Below are 17,517 nucleotides of genomic sequence, written 5' to 3'. Positions count from 1 at the left end.
AACTGGAGTCCTAATTCTTTACTTCTTATACTTAGAAGAAAGATCTCTGGAGTTTTTGGTATGTTGCTTTTTGTGATTTTATTTAATACCTGATTTAGATCTTCCCAAAACTTTTCCACTTTCTCACATGCCCAAGTTGCATGTACTGTTGTCACTGGAACCTTATCGAGGTAGCATTGCATATCATTCACATAAATGTGGCTGACTTCATATATTTATGATATCACCAAAATACATGGTTGGCTCAAAGCAAATGACTGAAGACATGGTGTGATTGCTAATTTTGTACCAAATAGTGTTATAGGTTTCAAAATGATACTGACCATGTCTTAGGAATATTCCTAACTTTTCTCGATTGCAAATTGAGTTGGCATTTTTTAAACAAAAATGTCTTGATTGCACAAAGGAATATTTAAACACGATCATACCATGATTTTAAGTAAAATTTCTTTAAATTAGGTTAATGAGTTCACAAAAAAGCAATTCTCTAGTTTGTGTCATTGAAATTAGTTTGAACAGCCTATTGGTATTTTCAGAGGTGTGAAAAATGTGTAAATCTTAAGATTTCAAACTTTGCTTTCAGGTGTAGGATTGAGTAATGAAGGTGGAAGAGGTAAAACCGGAACCAGACTATTTCAAGATTTTCAGATGTTGAGTCGGATATGGACCCATCCTTGGTGTCTGCAGTTGGACTATATCAGTAAAGAAAACAAGGTAGACCAAATGAATACAGTGAATTATATTTATGGTTTTTCTTTGCTCTTTGCCACTGAAGTTAAAAAATTATTGCAGTTCATGGTTAGTTTATTGCATATTTTAAATGGCTAAATGCAATATTTTCTGACACCCATTTGATGCGATTGAATCTTCCTGTAACATTTGCCAGATATTGAAATGTGTGTCTCTTTAAGCAGTTATTTGATATTCTGTCTAGTATTGATTGATTTACTAACATTTTGAAAGTTGAGTTTTGGAAGCCTAGAATTTTTAACCAGAATACATAAATTCCAAAGATTAGTTGGTTAATTGGCCACTTTGGTTTATTTGGGCGGCATGGGCTAGTGAACCAGAAGGGCCTGTTACCATTCTGTATCTAAATTAAACTTAAATCAATTACCAAAAGTTTGCATTGGTAACGTATAGTGGTAAAGTTACTACTCCAGTCGAGGCCTGTACTGAAAACTCAAACCAGAATTTGAGTCCCTGTGAAATGTTCTTCAGTTGCCTGAATTGCTGCACCAGTGTTTTTTCAAGCAGCATTCACTAAAAGGTAGAAGAATTAACCATACACAAAACCAGATCAGATGTTATTTATTCTCATGTAATAAAACAGAAATCTAATATTACATGAAATTGCTTTTAGTTTGTCATTGACACAGAGATTTGGTATTAGCATACAGTCAAAGAAAGAGAAAAGCAAATGAGAGTTCCCCACCCCCATCCCAGAGTCAACAAGTGTCCATGGATTCACCTCCAGAGCTCCTGCAGCCAAACAAACCATTGGTAACCCAAGCACACATCCAAAATCTCTGACACAATGAACTCTTCAGCACCCAAAGCCCTTTGGGAGAGCACCTTGCCCTCAGCATCCTCTTGAATCTGATACCTGGCTCTCTTGATCTAGTGTCTAGCACCCCATAGTTTGGTGTGAGACCCTTGCTGGAAACCTTTTGTGGGTTCCTTGCCCACAAGTCTCCAACAGCTTGCTTGCCCGTGTGTGTCCTTCAGCCGCAGAACCCCATATATTTGCATTAGTTTTTTTTTTAAAACTTGAATATTCAATGGAATCCTATGTTAAAAGTATTTGTCATGTTTTTAGGTCTTTGGTAACTTTTTAGATGATCATCGTGACTGCATAATGTGGAGTTGGCAGTAAATTGCCATTTGGACCAGGGTCAAGTTGGAATATTTTTGCTTTTGTCTTGAATGTTTAACAGACAAAATCACCTAAATGTTTGAAAGCATCAAGATTATATGGAGGGTACTTGTTTGGGACCACAAGCTTCCAGATATAGCTTTTTTTTAAATAACCAGATTTGCTACTAGCTATACTTGGGTTGAATGGGAAATGGCCATCTTCATATTCCTGCATTGAATTTTTTTCCATTTATTGACAAAGGTATCTTAATGAAAGTAGTCTCTACACTTATTTCAAGCATCTTTTGATTACTTGCCAGGTTACAGTTTAAAAAAAAAGTTTACTTTTTTATGTTCATTTTCTTGCATTTAGATGTCATTGACAAGTCCACAGTTTATTGGTCATCCCTAATTATCCCAAAGGTATCTACTTGAACACTAGTTATTTAGGCAAGGATACACTTGACACGTTGGGTAGAGAATTCCAGGATATAGAAGAGTATCATTGAGGAAATTGTGAAGAAAAAGTAGTGTGATTGAGTATAGACAATTGCTCAATGTTTTCAGCAATGTTAACTATGAGAAAAATGTACTTAAATAATCATTCTCTTTCTATTTGTTTAGGGATATTTTGATGAGGACAGCATGGATGAATTCATTGCATCAGATTCAGATGAGACTTCAATGAGTCTTTCCTCGGAAGATGAGAAAAGGTTTTTCTTTTTGCTTATCTATTAACTTAAGAAAAACAACTTGAATTGTATATTGCAAATTATTCTGTGCACTGAAAACAATAGCCTAATTAAACCTATTTATTCATAATACAAAATGATAACAGATTGAGTACTTGTATTATAAACATTCTTGTCAGATGCTGGAAAGTGATTTTAAACTATTTCTGATTGGAGGTAAGGAGGACCAAAACTACTTGGACAGTGGAGAACTATATTCCTAAACCAACAAGCTAAACTAATGTATAAATACAGAAAAGACCCATTTGGCCCAAGTGGTCTGTGCTTTTGCTTATACTTTGTGCTCTGCTTTGTCCAACCTTGTCAATCTAACCTTTCAATTTCATTCTGATTTAAGTGTTTATCTATATTTCCTTTAAAGGATTTATCCCATTAACTTAATTTGCAGTAGGAATTTCCACATTATGAACACCATGGAAAAACGTATTGCTTTTGAATTATTTTTGGATTGGCATTTTTAGTGTTTGTCTTTTGTATGGTTCCTCGTGTTAACATTAATATTTCCCTATATTTCCCCAATCTGACATCATAATTCTTATCTGTCACATCTATTTCATGCTCCTTCCAACATACTTTCTTTTGGAGAAGAGAGCCATGATATAGACTCTTCTGATGGTTATAACCCTTTGATCCCCTGAGATCCATTTTCTCAGTGCCTTTGCGGCTTTTTTTAAAGATTGAGGGCATCTATCTGTGCATAGTATTTCAAGTTCAGACAAGTTGAGTTGCAAATTTAAAAAAGCTTAGCCTCTTGTTAATTGTGTCATTTTCCCCCACCCCCCACCGATTCTATCACTTACCTTCACACTAGTGACAATCTACAGTGGCCAAATGTGATTGCAAGAAGGACCTCTGAACTCCATTCAGGCAGCATTGTTAGGTGAGGATTGAACATGGGTTGTTGAAGTTGTGAGGCAGTAGTTCAACCAGTTGTGCCAGTTAACCCAAAATGAAATTATATTTGCCTCTGTTTTTTCCATTGATCCCTGGAGTAGCGCAGCGGCTTTGTGATGCCAATAACTGATCTGCCCTTGCTTCTGATTGTTTTTCTTCTAAAAGTGGCTACTTCAAAGTGTTCAGTGGAAATTGGTATGATTGAGATGTACTGTCACAGATAATTCCTAAGTTCTGAAGCTGATTGGCTGGAGAGAAGCCATTAGAGATGCGCTGACTAGATTCCTATCTATAATGAGGCTTTGCTTTCAAGTTCACTTTGACCCTATTCAAATTCTATTGTATTTTTTATGGTGCACTTAAGCAATGATGAACAATTGAGCAACTGGTGTAATGTGACACTAGTTTCTGTCATATAGCAAATCAAAGCATAAGTAACTAAGAGAACGAGTGAGAAGTACAGGTGCAGTGTGTTCCTTAGTTTGACTTGAAAACTGGATAACTTAAGTTTGTTTACTTTTAAAATTGATCAAGAAAACGTGCAGCCATAACATTTCAGGACCCCAAGTAAAACCGTACGTACACAGTTGGGTTGAAAGGTGGTCATTTGCATAGAATTAATGGGGCTGATGAGACTGAAAAAATGAAACTCCAATATAACAGTGTGAAATTGACAATGCCCAGTGACTAAAACTTTTTATTGCTGTCTTGTGGTTTTGATCTCATTCTAAAGTGAACGAGGATAAAGTTTACGCCGTTGTGGATATTTAAACAGCTGTGATACTGTATATTGGAACGTGGTCTGTTAAATTTAGCCACTTTTCGTAGCATTTGAGAACTGATGAATGAAAATTGTATCATTTTGAGAAACTATGATGGAATTGTTAGATTTTTTTTATTTTGTGCAGTAATAACTGAAATTGTTGTCAGGCCTGTTGAAAAGAGTTTCATTTCAGCTATACACTCTTCATCTATCCTGAATGCAGTTGTTTTCTTTACATTGCGAATACATATATTAAAATAAAATTAACCCAATTATCAGGATATTGCTGTAATCGTCAGTAAATTAAACTGAAATTTTGTGCTGAGTGTGTATTTCTATGACAGCATTTTTGGCTTTTGATGGGTGGAAGTTGGCCATTTTTATCAAAGGGTAGTGGCTAACAATAGTTTAACCAATATATTACATGGTCCACAAATATCCTTTCTGTGTAAAACGCTCAATATTGAAAAATGAGAGCCATTCTTGAGGTGAAGAAATTCCCAACAGCCTGTGGTTCAGATAAGTACTTTAGTTTTTGTTAATATTTAGAACTAATATCATTTTTAATCAAAGCATGCCTAAGCTTTTGTAAATTAGGCAATATTTCATTTGGGAACTTGTATCATTTTTGCAATAATAGGGTGAGTTGGACAACTTGACTGTTTCATGCAGTTATGAATACTGCCAAAAATGTGATTGGAAATGTGTTGCATAACCTAATTATAATACCATGATAGATGTGTGCTCTATTCATTGCTTTCACTATATAAAATTTAGTAAAAAGAAGAAAAAGCACGGGAAGAAAAATGAAAGCAGCTCCAAGGAAAGTGGCAGTGACAATGATGTGGAAGTGATCAAGGTGTGGAATTCAAGATCACGTGGTGGAGGAGAAGGAAGTACGGAAGACAAACCTGTAGAATCTATTGCTGCAAAACCAGATGATGGTGAGAATTTAATTTGCTATTTATGATCTTTGTTTTAAGCATATTAATATATTATTGATGTCGTGCATTCAACACTAATTTACTGTATTTAGTTCAATAGAATTAATTTAATGTGATATTGCTACAGAGCAAACAATGGTGTGATCATTCTCTATGCAAGTTTGGAACTAACAGGAGTTAGAACATTTTCCTTGGTTATAAAATAATCCAGCTTCATCGCATTATGCACTATATAATCCACTTTGCATTCTGTATGTGGTCCATTGTACTGTATTCTGAGTCGTGTCAATTTTGGTGCTTGCAGTGAAGCCTTCCGCTGGTTCCAATCCAGGTAGTCCTGCCGCTGACTGGTACAAAGAATTTATTACAGATGCTGATGCAGAAATAGTTCACCATTCTGGAAAAATGGCCATCTTGTTTGAGATTCTATACATGTCAGAGGCAATTGGAGAAAAAGTGTAAGTTGTCATTGCTTAATTATAAACTTGGAGTTAAGTTATATGTTCCTTCTGATTTTGGTATGAAGTAAATCTTTGTTGTAATTTCGCTCTTTCCCCCAATTCATATTGCCAACTTGGCACAACTTCCAAAAAGTCTAATGTCATGTGATATACATGACAATGAAAAATAAAATGCTAATTAACTGCACCCTGATCAGTAGAGTACTGTGGAATTTTGAAAAGTATCTTGTGAACTTGATGTTATCTAGCATGTATTGGTGGGGAAAATAAATCTCCATTCTCTTTCAACAGTTCATTGTTTCGTCTTGCATTTGTAATTTGATTCATAGAAACCACATTGGGCAAGCGTTTGTGTTTTGGTGTTCTGTTCCACTCCCTGTAGATTTGTTGAGTGCTTTCTAAAACTGTAGCTGTTGGTTGTTCTCAATTTTGCTCTGGTATTTTGAGATTTGAAATAACTTTTAAAATAAAAAAGCATGACAAATTACCATAGTTTATTACGGCAATAAATTGTTAAAATTATTAATTAACCATGGTCTACTCCCTAGTTTTACATTGCATTGTTGGGTAGCTTTCTTTCTTTCTGTAATGTTAAACAACAAACTTTTGCTCAAAATAATACCAATTATTCTGCAACTTCTTCCCGCCCTCTGACTAATTCATTCTCCGGAAAGTCCAATATTTGACTATTGTAAAAGAGAGTGGAAAATAATTATTGTAATTGATGAAAGTTGCTATTTTTGTTCCATTTTAGACTCGTTTTCAGCCAATCACTAATATCATTGGATTTAATAGAAGATTTTCTGGAACTGGCAAATAGAGAAAAGTCGGAAGGAAAATCTGAAATTTACAAAGGTAATCCTCTAAGCTAACTTGTGTTTTGATCTCGATGACCAAAGTTATCAGCCAGTTTTGAATACAGTATTGGCAAAGAGTGATTTATTTTAAATTTCAGTTTAATTAAATGAGTGCTTGCATGAAATTAATTTTGAAGAAACACTTTCTTGTATTCCTTTAGGATTCATTGCTTTGAAGTTAACCTCTTAATATTGATGCTCAAGTGTTCTATTGAACATGGCACTTTAATTTATGAACACATCTCATTGTTTAGGCTACATATTTAAATACTTTTTAACTGGTGAGTTTTTATCAACTTGGAGGATGAAATGTCAAATTCAGAATATTCTTATTTTCAAATGATATAGACTGAAAAATTTCAATGTCACTCGTAGCATCTAAAGCAATTTCTAGTGTACTGATGAAACCTGATTGTTAATAACTTCTGGGCATCCAATGTTGCTTTCGGTACCTTTTTCCTCTTTTCCCCTCCACCCCCCAAAATCTTAACTTGCCTTGGTTAGCAAATGTATAACCTACCATGGAAGTTCAAAGTTGTTGATATTCATTCTGTCCTCACAACCTAATAGGCTCATGGAGATTTGTATCCATACTGAAATTGCCATTCTCCAAGACAAAGCAGGGTAAATAACTACAGTCAGATCCACATGTTCATCGTGGGCACATCTTTTTCTAATTACAGTCCTGGCTATTTAATATTTTGAACAACTTCTATAACAATCTGACATTCCTTCTTAGCATACCAATGTTATTGGTAGTTTTTAATGACCATGGTGGAAATCTCATTGAACCCAATTTCCAAAGGGGAGTTTTAGGGTGCATCAAGGTGGGATTTTTTTGATATTTCATGAAATTAGCCAATTTACAAGCTTTTTTGTTTGCCTTCCTGACTATTCTTGAAGAAAATTTAGAACTGAAAACAGTCTGTGGATCTATTCTTGTCTTTTTCGTATCTTTGCTCGTCCTTCAATTTAGAAAGTTCCAGCATAATCCAGTAGTCCTTAAAATCCAAGTCTGACATTCCCAAAGTCTGGAGTGTGCGGACAAACAGAATATTACTGTGCTGACAAGATTCTATATGGTAAACTGATTGAAGAGTGAAAGTTCAAAAATTGAAGTATTGACTCAGTGGCAGGAAGGAAAATGTAAAGGTTTATTTAGTGACTGAATGACTGTTGTATTCTAAAAAGCTCAAAGCTTTTACCACTCAAACAATTTTTTTGTGTCTGTGTTAGATCAATGGTTTTCCATATTTTTCCACTCACAGATCACCATAAGCATTGCTTTAGTTGCCATGGACCACCTATATTTAAAAAAGAACCACAGGCCATCAGTTGAAAGTGGATGGGATAGGTGTATGGCTGATGAGCTCAAACCATTTCCAGATCACCAGCTGGATTTTTTGTTTTGGTGGAAAAATGTTGAGATTTTTTTTGTCAAATTTACAATCTGTCTATCATCAGATATATTTGGTTTTTTTTTCAGTATCCAAAACCCTCTATTCAAAAATAAACATGGACAACCAATAATCTGCGGGCCATAGGCTGATAAATACTTAAGAGACAAATATTGAGGCACGAGTTTAAAAAAATTACAGATCATGTAAAATTTGGCTTTATGGTTGATGGAATGTTCTATAATACAACAAGATATTGATGAGTGGAAAAATAATAAGTGGAACATAATCCGAATTGTTAAAAAATATTTTGGAGCAGTATGGCAAGCAAAGGAAAGTGAATACCAAAATAGGATTCTTTAAAGTATAGATGGACTTTGGAGGACATCTTTATGTATTTGTGTAGTGGTAAGATGGCACTTGTGGTGTGCCAGGTATTTTCCTTTATTTGGTTGGGGGGGGGGGGCTTCATAGTGGAACTGGGCTACACCAAGGCAATTTCTATGCTAGCACCACAGAGATTTCAATGTTGCTGGACCTGGAGAATTTTCATTGACGTTATTTTAAACACTGAATGTTTCTTTTCAGAGACATGGGATAGTGATTGAAGTGAGGTGAATTTTTATTGATGTTTATAAAATTGAGAGGCCTAAATGAAATGAAAGGCCAGATTTACCTTCCTTACCAAAATAGTCAATTACCAACGGTCTTTAAATGCAAGATGAGGAAACTTGTTGGTACCCAAAGGGGACTGGGGAGGCCTGAAAGCTGCTGCCGTTGCTGCAATGATGGTTAAGGCAAAAAAAACACACACTGTTCACCATTTTTAAAGACAAAATATCTTGTTGAGCTTTTTTATTGCTGAGGCCTATAATATGACAGAGTTGAGAACAGGTAGAATGAACGGTCTATAAATTAAGAGGATTTCAGTAAGGAACAAGCTACAATTATAGAAGTGGAGACCTCTGGGGGGGATTCCATCCATACCTGCTGCTTTGCCACTTTTCAATTGTTCAATTGCCTTATATGTCTCTCCGCTCCATCCTCAACATTCATTGGAGCGACTTCATCTCCAACATTGAAGTACTCGGGATGGCAGAAGCCGACAGCATCGAGTCCACGCTGCTGAAGATCAAACTGCGCTGGGTAGATCACGTCTCCAGAATGGAGGACCATCGCCTTCCCAAGATCGTGCTATATAGCGAGCTCTCCACTGGCCACCGTGACAGAGGTGCACCAAAGAAGAGGTACAAGGACTGCCTAAAGAAATTTCTTGGTGCCTGCCACATTGACCACTGCCAGCGAGCTGATATCGCCTCAAACCGTGCATCTTGGCGCCTCACAGTTCGGCGGGCAGCAACCTCCTTTGAAGAAGACCGCAGAGCCCACCTCACTGTCAAAAGGCAAAGGAGGAAAAACCCAACACCCAACCCCAACCAACCAATTTTCCCTTGCAACCGCTGCAACCGTGTATGCCTGTCCCGCATCGAACTTGTCAGTCACCAACGAGCCTGCAGCAGACGTGGACATTTACCCCTCCATAAATCTTCGTCCACGAAGCCAAGCCAAAGAAGAAAAGAAAAGAAGTGGAGATTAAGTTGACTAGATTTGTATTCGATAGATCTTGGCAAAATGAGAAGGGATTTAATTAAATCTTAAAAATTTCTATCAGAGCCAGACAGACCGGATGTGGGAAGGATGTTTCCCCTCGCTGGTGAAGTCTCGAATTAGAGAGCAAAACTATTTACCACGAACATTTTGGGGGGAGGGTGGAGGTGGTCCTGTGGTATTTGCTACTCCAGAGCTGTAGGGGCACTGTGCTGAATACTTTTTAGTTGGAAGCAATCCAGATGTGAAATGCATCAAGCAATATGTGAAGAGACTGGAAATACAATATTGGGGTACATAAGCAGTTAAATGGAAGGCATGCTCAAAAAGCCAAATGGTTTGCTCCTGTTTTGTGTTTCTATATAATGTGGATGTCATGCTATAAATTTCTATCTGTTCACCCTCATAATTTGGGAGGTTTACTTTGGGATTTAAACTTATTATTTAATATATTTGTTACTTCATCAATGCATTTTGACATGCACTGTATTTTGTGATGTATCTGGCATTGGGTTTTGTGGCTTCACAGATAATTAATCTATAGTTATTCTGCATTTTATTTACATGATTAGACATTAGAAGCTTGATTCCTGGAAGTAATACTTAGGGGATGCAATTTGTCTGTGACTGTTTCTTAGTAATTAATACCACACATGTGTAGATAACATAACAGGGTTAATATCATAATGTCCGAGGTTAAATGCATCTTTTAAACTTGGTTATTTTACAGAGATAAAGAGTATAATTTGCTAAGCTTGAAAAATTAGGCTGCACTTTCTGATTTTAAATTATCACTGATTTTAAAAACTACAATTTGAAAAACCTTATTAGAAACATGGTTTTAATAGAAATTGGTGAGCTGTAAAACAATTGTCATATTGGAAGGTCACTTTTAATAATGGCATAACTAGCTTTTGATCAACCTGCTTTTTATTTTTATCTGATTACAAATATAATTGAAACTTGGAGATGTAGGACGAAATCCTGATTTATAAATTTGCTATTTTTATTTTTTTTTTAAAACACAATTCTGAAGAGAACTTTAATTACCATAGAAATAACTGCTTTCTCCAAATAGTTTTGTGTGATATTTTGAAGTGGTAGGTGCTGTGTATCCTTTTTCAGTTTGTGGGTCGCAACTTTCATTTACAAATAAAATATTTTTGTTGAAAGCTGAAACTAAATAGGGTACACATCTTATCATCCAAATCACAACTAAGTTTATTCTGTATCCACAGACTTGTAGTCAGTTTTTTTAAATGGGAATGGTGTAGCATAATGAACTAATGAAGCTTGAAAATTATAAATTTTTAGAAAAATGTTACGGGGATATGCTGTAAGATTGTAGATCAGTTGGTCTTGCCTATAGTACAGGTACTCTTCAATTTATGTCCGTGTTCCATTCTGGCTGACCGGTTGCATCTTGAAATGGGCATATGTCAGAAATGCACTGTATCCGTGTTATTGTTCGTCAAATACAACATGGCAGCCACCAAGGTCTGCTCTCGTGCGAGGTTGTCCACCAGCAACTTTCACTCGTAAACACATAATTTTCCTATTTTCTCTTTGATTTAAAAATAGTGCATTTTTCAGGAGATAGTTTAAAAATACATTCTCTTGAAACAAAAATGTTGTTTTCTTTCATTTTCATTTGTTGGTAAATTAATGGGGTCAAAATAGTTACTTCCATCTTAGTAACACGTCACATGGAACTAAATGGTCTCCTTCAATGTTGTTGCTAATTATAAAACACAAGTCTTCATGACCTCTAAATTACAACTAGATTATCGGTTTTGATTTTGACGCTTGGCTGTACACCTGAAGACTCTGATGCTTGAGATCCAGAAAGCTGAGTAACGCTGCTTCAGAAACAGTGCTATTAGTACGTTGCTTAATCAAAAATTCACCTGGAATCCTTGAACAAGTTTAATTCCTGAATAATCTATTCAGTTGAATATATTCCATTTACAAATATTTCAAATTGCAGGTAATGGGAAATGGTACAGAAACATAGATTACTATCGAATGGATGGATCTACAAGCGCACAAACAAGAAAAAAATGGGCGGAAGAGTTCAATGATGAAACGAATGTCAGGTATTAAAACTGAAAATATTTTTGATGAATAGTCAATTTTTACAAATATTAGAATTAAAATGCAGGAAAGAAGCATAAAAATCAAGTTTTCAGACATTTTAATTTGGTGTTTAGAGGTGAAGGTAACTGATTATAGAGTAGCTTTACATAAGCTAATTGTACAATATAGTAATGCCCATTTAATAAATTTAGATGTCAATAATTTAAATGTGCTTCTCCGAAAATAAGCATTTAAAATAATGAGAGTCATTGGGTTGTTTTTTTTCTGGTGTGGTGATGTCAAATACCGAAGGTCACAAATTTAACTTGAGAGGGAAAATTTTAAAGGGAATTTGAGTGACAGTAGTTTATTTACAGAAATATTCAGACAAAACCCCCAACAGTTGGGGAATAGCAGATGCGGCCTACATTCAGACAGTTGGATTATTTTTTTGATTGATTATTTTCACTTCACAATGTTTCCTACAGGGGCCGTCTATTCATAATTTCCACAAAAGCTGGATCTCTGGGAATTAATCTTGTGGCATCCAATCGTGTCATAATTTTTGATGCCTCTTGGAATCCTTCTTATGATATCCAGAGCATTTTTCGTGTTTATCGTTTTGGTCAAACAAAGCCAGTCTTTGTGTACAGATTCTTGGCTCAGGTAAAAATACATATCGTCTACTTTTGGTTTTAAAGGTTTATTTAAATTGATATTGTTGCAAATTCTTGGGAAGGGTGGAATAATTTATGATGGAGGTTCTTGCTTCTTAACATTTAAATATTGTGAAGCTTTGTATTATCTGAAACAAAATACTTTTATTTTTGTGAAAACATTCCTATATATGTTGCTATGAAAAGTGAGAATATTGTTCCTTAATGTATTTAAAACAAAATTAACTTCACTGTATACAGGTACTTCCCAATTTATGACCTACTCAATTTGCACGGTTTATGTTGTATTTAACAAACTATAACAGGGATACAGGACATGTAGGTGCCAAAATGTGTGTACTTAACTTGATATTAGGCTGGTTGCGGCCATCTCGATTCCTATGCGTATGCGTTAGTCTTTGGTTGGCGCATGTACAGTGGGTTCTCGTATTGGAATTCGGTTAGTGCATGTGCAAGAGTTAAGGGCACGAATTCAATATGGTCGTATGGTCGTGCACACAAGAATCAAGAGGGCCTGGGGCGTACTGTGATGGCGTGAGCAAAGGATGTGGGAATAAGCCTCCCCTGGGAGAATTAATTAATAACTGACCTTTTTTTTTAAAAGTTGTATTTTTTTTTAATTTTAAATAACTAATATAGCTTTTGGAACTTACCTGGAAACTTTTTTTCAAGATTTCAAAGAAAGGGAAGATGCAAACAAGTAGAAAGATAGCTATGAAAGAAGTTAAAAAATTAGGGAAAGTTGGGCTTTGATGTCGGAGCCTCAGGCTGGGGAGCCGAAGAAGATGATGCTGGAGTCCAGAAGAGGATCATTGAACTACAAAGAATGGAAGAGCAAACGCACACGCGCAAAAGTTTGCACCTACGCAGAACGGAACAAATGGCAATAGTATGGGGAACTGGTAAAGCTGCTATCAGTGGTGCTGCCTTGCAAGTCTTGCCTCCTATAGATTTGGTTGCAGACTCGGTAGTTCTTATTTCAACATTAAATGGTATAGAATGACAAGAGGAAAAAGATCAAGATAAAGAATAAGAAGATGGAGATCAAGATGCCCAACTAATACAAGGAATGAAGACCTTGCAGGTTAAGGCTCCTGAAGCTAGGGGACAAGCAATGAGTGAGAAGAAAGATATGAAGTTTGTGACTGTAAGGTGTGATCTTAATAGTCAATTTGAATATGTTAAAGGAGATGAAAAATATTAAGGAACAAATGAAAAGATATAGTGATTGATAAAGTTAAAGCACAAATTCAGAAAGTTGAAGAAAACTTGCAAGAATATCATGAAATTGAACAATGTATGGATGTGGTTAATAAAAAGTAAAATTCCGTTATGGCATGGGATAGCGAGAAGAAAGCTTTTACAAAAAAATTGATATACTGGAAAATTATGGTTGAAGAAATAATGTGAAGATTGTTGGGCTGATAGAAGATTTTGAAGTTTCCAATCCTGTACAGTTTTTTCAAAAATGGATCCCTAAAGTTCTGGGACTGAAAATCTTCCAAATGGAATTGAATTAGATAGAGCTCATTAGGCCAATAAAAAGAAACCATTACCTGGACAGACACCACGCTCTGTCTTGATTAGATGTTTGCATTATCAAGATAAAGAGAGATGATTGAGAGCGGATGTCCAGAATGCTCACCAACATCAAGGCCCATTGATAGTGGCTGATAGAAAGTATTCTTCTATGCAGATTGATGTACAGCGATTGTGCAAAGGAAGAAAGAAGCTTAATCCAGCTAAATAAGTTTTGTGGAAGAAAGGATACAAGTTTCCTTTTGTCACCCTGCTACACTGAAGGTATATTTAAAAGTTTGGCCTGGAAGTCAGCCTGAAGAAAACTGAGGTCCTCCATCAGCCAGCTCCCCACCATGACTACCAGCCCCCCCACATCTCCATCGGGCACACAAAACTCAAAACGGTCAACCAATTTACCTATCTCGGCTGCACCATTTCATCAGATGCAAGGATCGACAATGAGATAGACAACAGACTCGCCAAGGCAAATAGCGCCTTTGGAAGACTACACAAAAGAGTCTGGAAAAACAACCAACTGAAAAACCTCACAAAGATAAGCGTATACAGAGCCGTTGTCATACCCACACTCCTGTTCGGCTCCGAATCATGGGTCCTCTACCGGCACCACCTACGGCTCCTAGAACGCTTCCACCAGCGTTGTCTCCGCTCCATCCTCAACATCCATTGGAGCGCTCACACCCCTAACGTCGAGGTACTCGAGATGGCAGAGGTCGACAGCATCGAGTCCACGCTGCTGAAGATCCAGCTGCGCTGGATGGGTCACGTCTCCAGAATGGAGGACCATCGCCTTCCCAAGATCGTATTATATGGCGAGCTCTCCACTGGCCACCGTGACAGAGGTGCACCAAAGAAAAGGTACAAGGACTGCCTAAAGAAATCTCTTGGTGCCTGCCACATTGACCACCGCCAGTGGGCTGATAACGCCTCAAACCGTGCATCTTGGCGCCTCACAGTTTGGCGGGCAGCAGCCTCCTTTGAAGAAGACCGCAGAGCCCACCTCACTGACAAAAGGCAAAGGAGGAAAAACCCAACACCCAACCCCAACCAACCAATTTTCCCTTGCAACCGCTGCAATCGTGTCTGCCTGTCCCGCATCGGACTGGTCAGCCACAAACGAGCCTGCAGCTGACGTGGACTTTTTACCCCCTCCATAAATCTTCGTCCGCGAAGCCAAGCCAAAGAAAAAGAAAACACTGAAGGTGTTCTTGGGAGATAATCAGGATTCTTTGTAAATGATATAGAAGCTTTGGAATTTGCTAACTCTCTTCCAAATAGTAAGAAAGTTCAACAAGTTGATGTGCAAAGCTTGGATATTCAACAATCCGAGAAGATACAAGCTACAAAGAAAGAGTTGACGCAACAAGAAATTGAAGACCTTGAAGATGAACAAGCCAATAGAGTTCTTGAAGCAGCTGCCTATACCTATAAATTAACTGTTTTTAAACTTGTATAATGATTGTTCTCTTGAGGGGGGGGGGGGGCGGTGCGGGGGAAGTGCATGCAGAGGGTTTTTCCCTTTTCTCCTTCCTTAACTGTTAAGTGCTATTTAGTGGTGAGAGCTACTTTTTGCGCAATAGAGTGGGGTAGTACTGGCTTTTTTTAAACAGTACTTTTGATACACGCCTCCTTCACTTTTTCCTTTTTACTAAATTTAAATTTAGACACACAGCCCAGTAACTGGTCCTTTCGGCCCACAAGCTCATGCTGCCCCATTACACCCAATTGACATCATTCCTAGCACGTTTTGAACAGTGGAGGAAACCGGAGCCCCCAGGGAAAACCTATGCAGACACAGGGAGAATGTACAAACTCCTTGTAGACAGTGCAAGATTTGAACCATGGTCCCAATCGCTGCGCTAACCATGCTGCTTTATTGGTTTCCCTAATATTATTATTCATTTATGTTCAAATTGTGAAATATCCCCATCAGCTTTCATTTAAAAAAAAATTAATAGAAAGGTAGCTTCAACCTTGAAATAGATGTAGATAAAGCCTCAGTTTTATGATTGAATTTAGCTGGACACTGTTTAACTTTGACAGAGCTGTATTAGCTTTAGCTTATTTCCCTTATGAAATTGGCATAAGGGAGTCTAATGAGCTCCATCTAATTCAATTCCATTTGGAAGATTTTCAGTCCCAGAACTTTAGGGATCCATTTTTGAAAAAACTGTACAGGATTGGAAACTTCAAAATCTTCTATCAGCCCAACAATCTTCACATTATTTCTTCAACCATAATTATTTGAAATAATTCATTGAAGATTGATTACTACTCTAATTGAAATGTTTTTAGATTTCAAAAAATTCCAGGCAGTTAGAAGGAATTTAATTTCCAGAGTTTATTTTCTTCTCTTTTAAATTGTATCCGAGTTATGGCAGAAAACCATGTGACAGAGTCTAACGTGAATGTAATCATAACATTTCTTTATATTCTTAAATTCTGTATTTTGAATATTATACCTTCAGCAAAGTTCTGAAGTTAACTAGATTTTTATTAAAACGTGGTTATCTTTTTAATTTCTCAAACACGTGATGTGAATAGTTAAATTTTGTGCAACGCATTGAGGAATAATTGTTATCCTGACACATTAACATTTTGCAAAATAAAGTTTCCAGTGAAATGGTGTAATGCATTTCACGTGGCATGGACTCATGGGCCAAAGTGACCTGTTACTGTGCTGCCTGTCTAAGGGTGGCACAGTTGGCGTACCGGTTAGCACAAGGTCTTTACGGGTCAATCGGGACCAGGGTTTGAATCCCATGGTGTCTGTAATGAGTTTGTACGTTCTCACCATGTCAACATGGTTTTCCCTGGGAGTTTTAATTTCCTCCCACTGTTTGAAATGTACCAGGAGTGTAGGTTATTTGGGTATAAATTGGACGGCACGGACTCGTGGGCCAAATGGCCTCTTTCTGTGCTGTATGTCTAAATTTAAAATTTATGAAGTGGTATCTTGCTTCTATGAACATCCTGTTTAGTTTAACTAAATAGTTTTGTGGGTACCATGGCTGAATTAATTTATTATACAACATGCTGCTGATCTTTTTAGTAAAATATCCTGAGCAGATTTACCTCTCAAAGCAAAACTCTATTTTAGTGGTTCTCAACCTTTTGTTTCCACTCACATACCACTTTTATTAATCTCTATGCCATCAGTGCTCTGTGCTTTGTGAGTGGGAAGGGAAGGTTGAGAAACACTGCTCTCAACCTAATTGTTACTGAAATATTTTGCTTGAGATAAATTGACATTGGCCCATTTTCCTTTGGAGTTATCAAACTGTGCATGTAACGAGTCAGTTAGGTATGATTAAAACAATGATTTTCAAACTTTTTCTTTCCACCCACATACCACCTTAAGCAATCCCTAACTAATCACAGAGCACCGATGGCATAGGGATTACTTAAAGTGGGATGTGAGCAGAGAGAAAAAGGTTGAGAACCACTGTTCCATTTCATTGTCTTTTAAAAACAAAGTATAGGGTTTAGCCATATATAATCCATCAGTTGTCTGTGATTTTAACTAGTTGTACCTCATAGAGGCTGGTCATGTCTCCATGAGCAAGATATTTTGTAAATGATGTCAATTGGGCATCATTTCCAAAAAGCATTTGAAAGATCTGAAGGGAAACTCATTCAAGCTCTGGCTATCTAGCTTTTCTGTTTAACCCTTATGGGAATTCTTTCATTAG

At 36.8% G+C, this 17,517-nt stretch overlaps 1 protein-coding gene across 7 annotated transcripts in view; it reads left to right on the top strand.

The window, feature by feature from the left end:
* Nucleotides 1-17,517, top strand: part of atrx (ATRX chromatin remodeler) — a 146,013-nt gene that overhangs the window by 108,306 nt on the left and 20,190 nt on the right. For all 7 annotated transcript variants that reach the window (XM_069892819.1, XM_069892818.1, XM_069892822.1 and 4 more), the window contains 7 exons: nt 584-714; nt 2,482-2,570; nt 5,044-5,210; nt 5,515-5,668; nt 6,426-6,526; nt 11,521-11,629; nt 12,098-12,275. In XM_069892819.1, coding sequence (XP_069748920.1) covers nt 584-714; nt 2,482-2,570; nt 5,044-5,210; nt 5,515-5,668; nt 6,426-6,526; nt 11,521-11,629; nt 12,098-12,275 — 929 coding nt within the window. The remainder of the gene's footprint in view (nt 1-583; nt 715-2,481; nt 2,571-5,043; nt 5,211-5,514; nt 5,669-6,425; nt 6,527-11,520; nt 11,630-12,097; nt 12,276-17,517) is intronic.

Source organism: Narcine bancroftii, chromosome 8, assembly GCF_036971445.1.
Source record: "Narcine bancroftii isolate sNarBan1 chromosome 8, sNarBan1.hap1, whole genome shotgun sequence".
In the NCBI taxonomy this organism is placed as follows: Eukaryota; Metazoa; Chordata; class Chondrichthyes; order Torpediniformes; family Narcinidae; genus Narcine; species Narcine bancroftii.
Note: the sequence above shows the minus strand (reverse complement) of the source record. Positions and strands in the feature narration are given on the sequence as shown.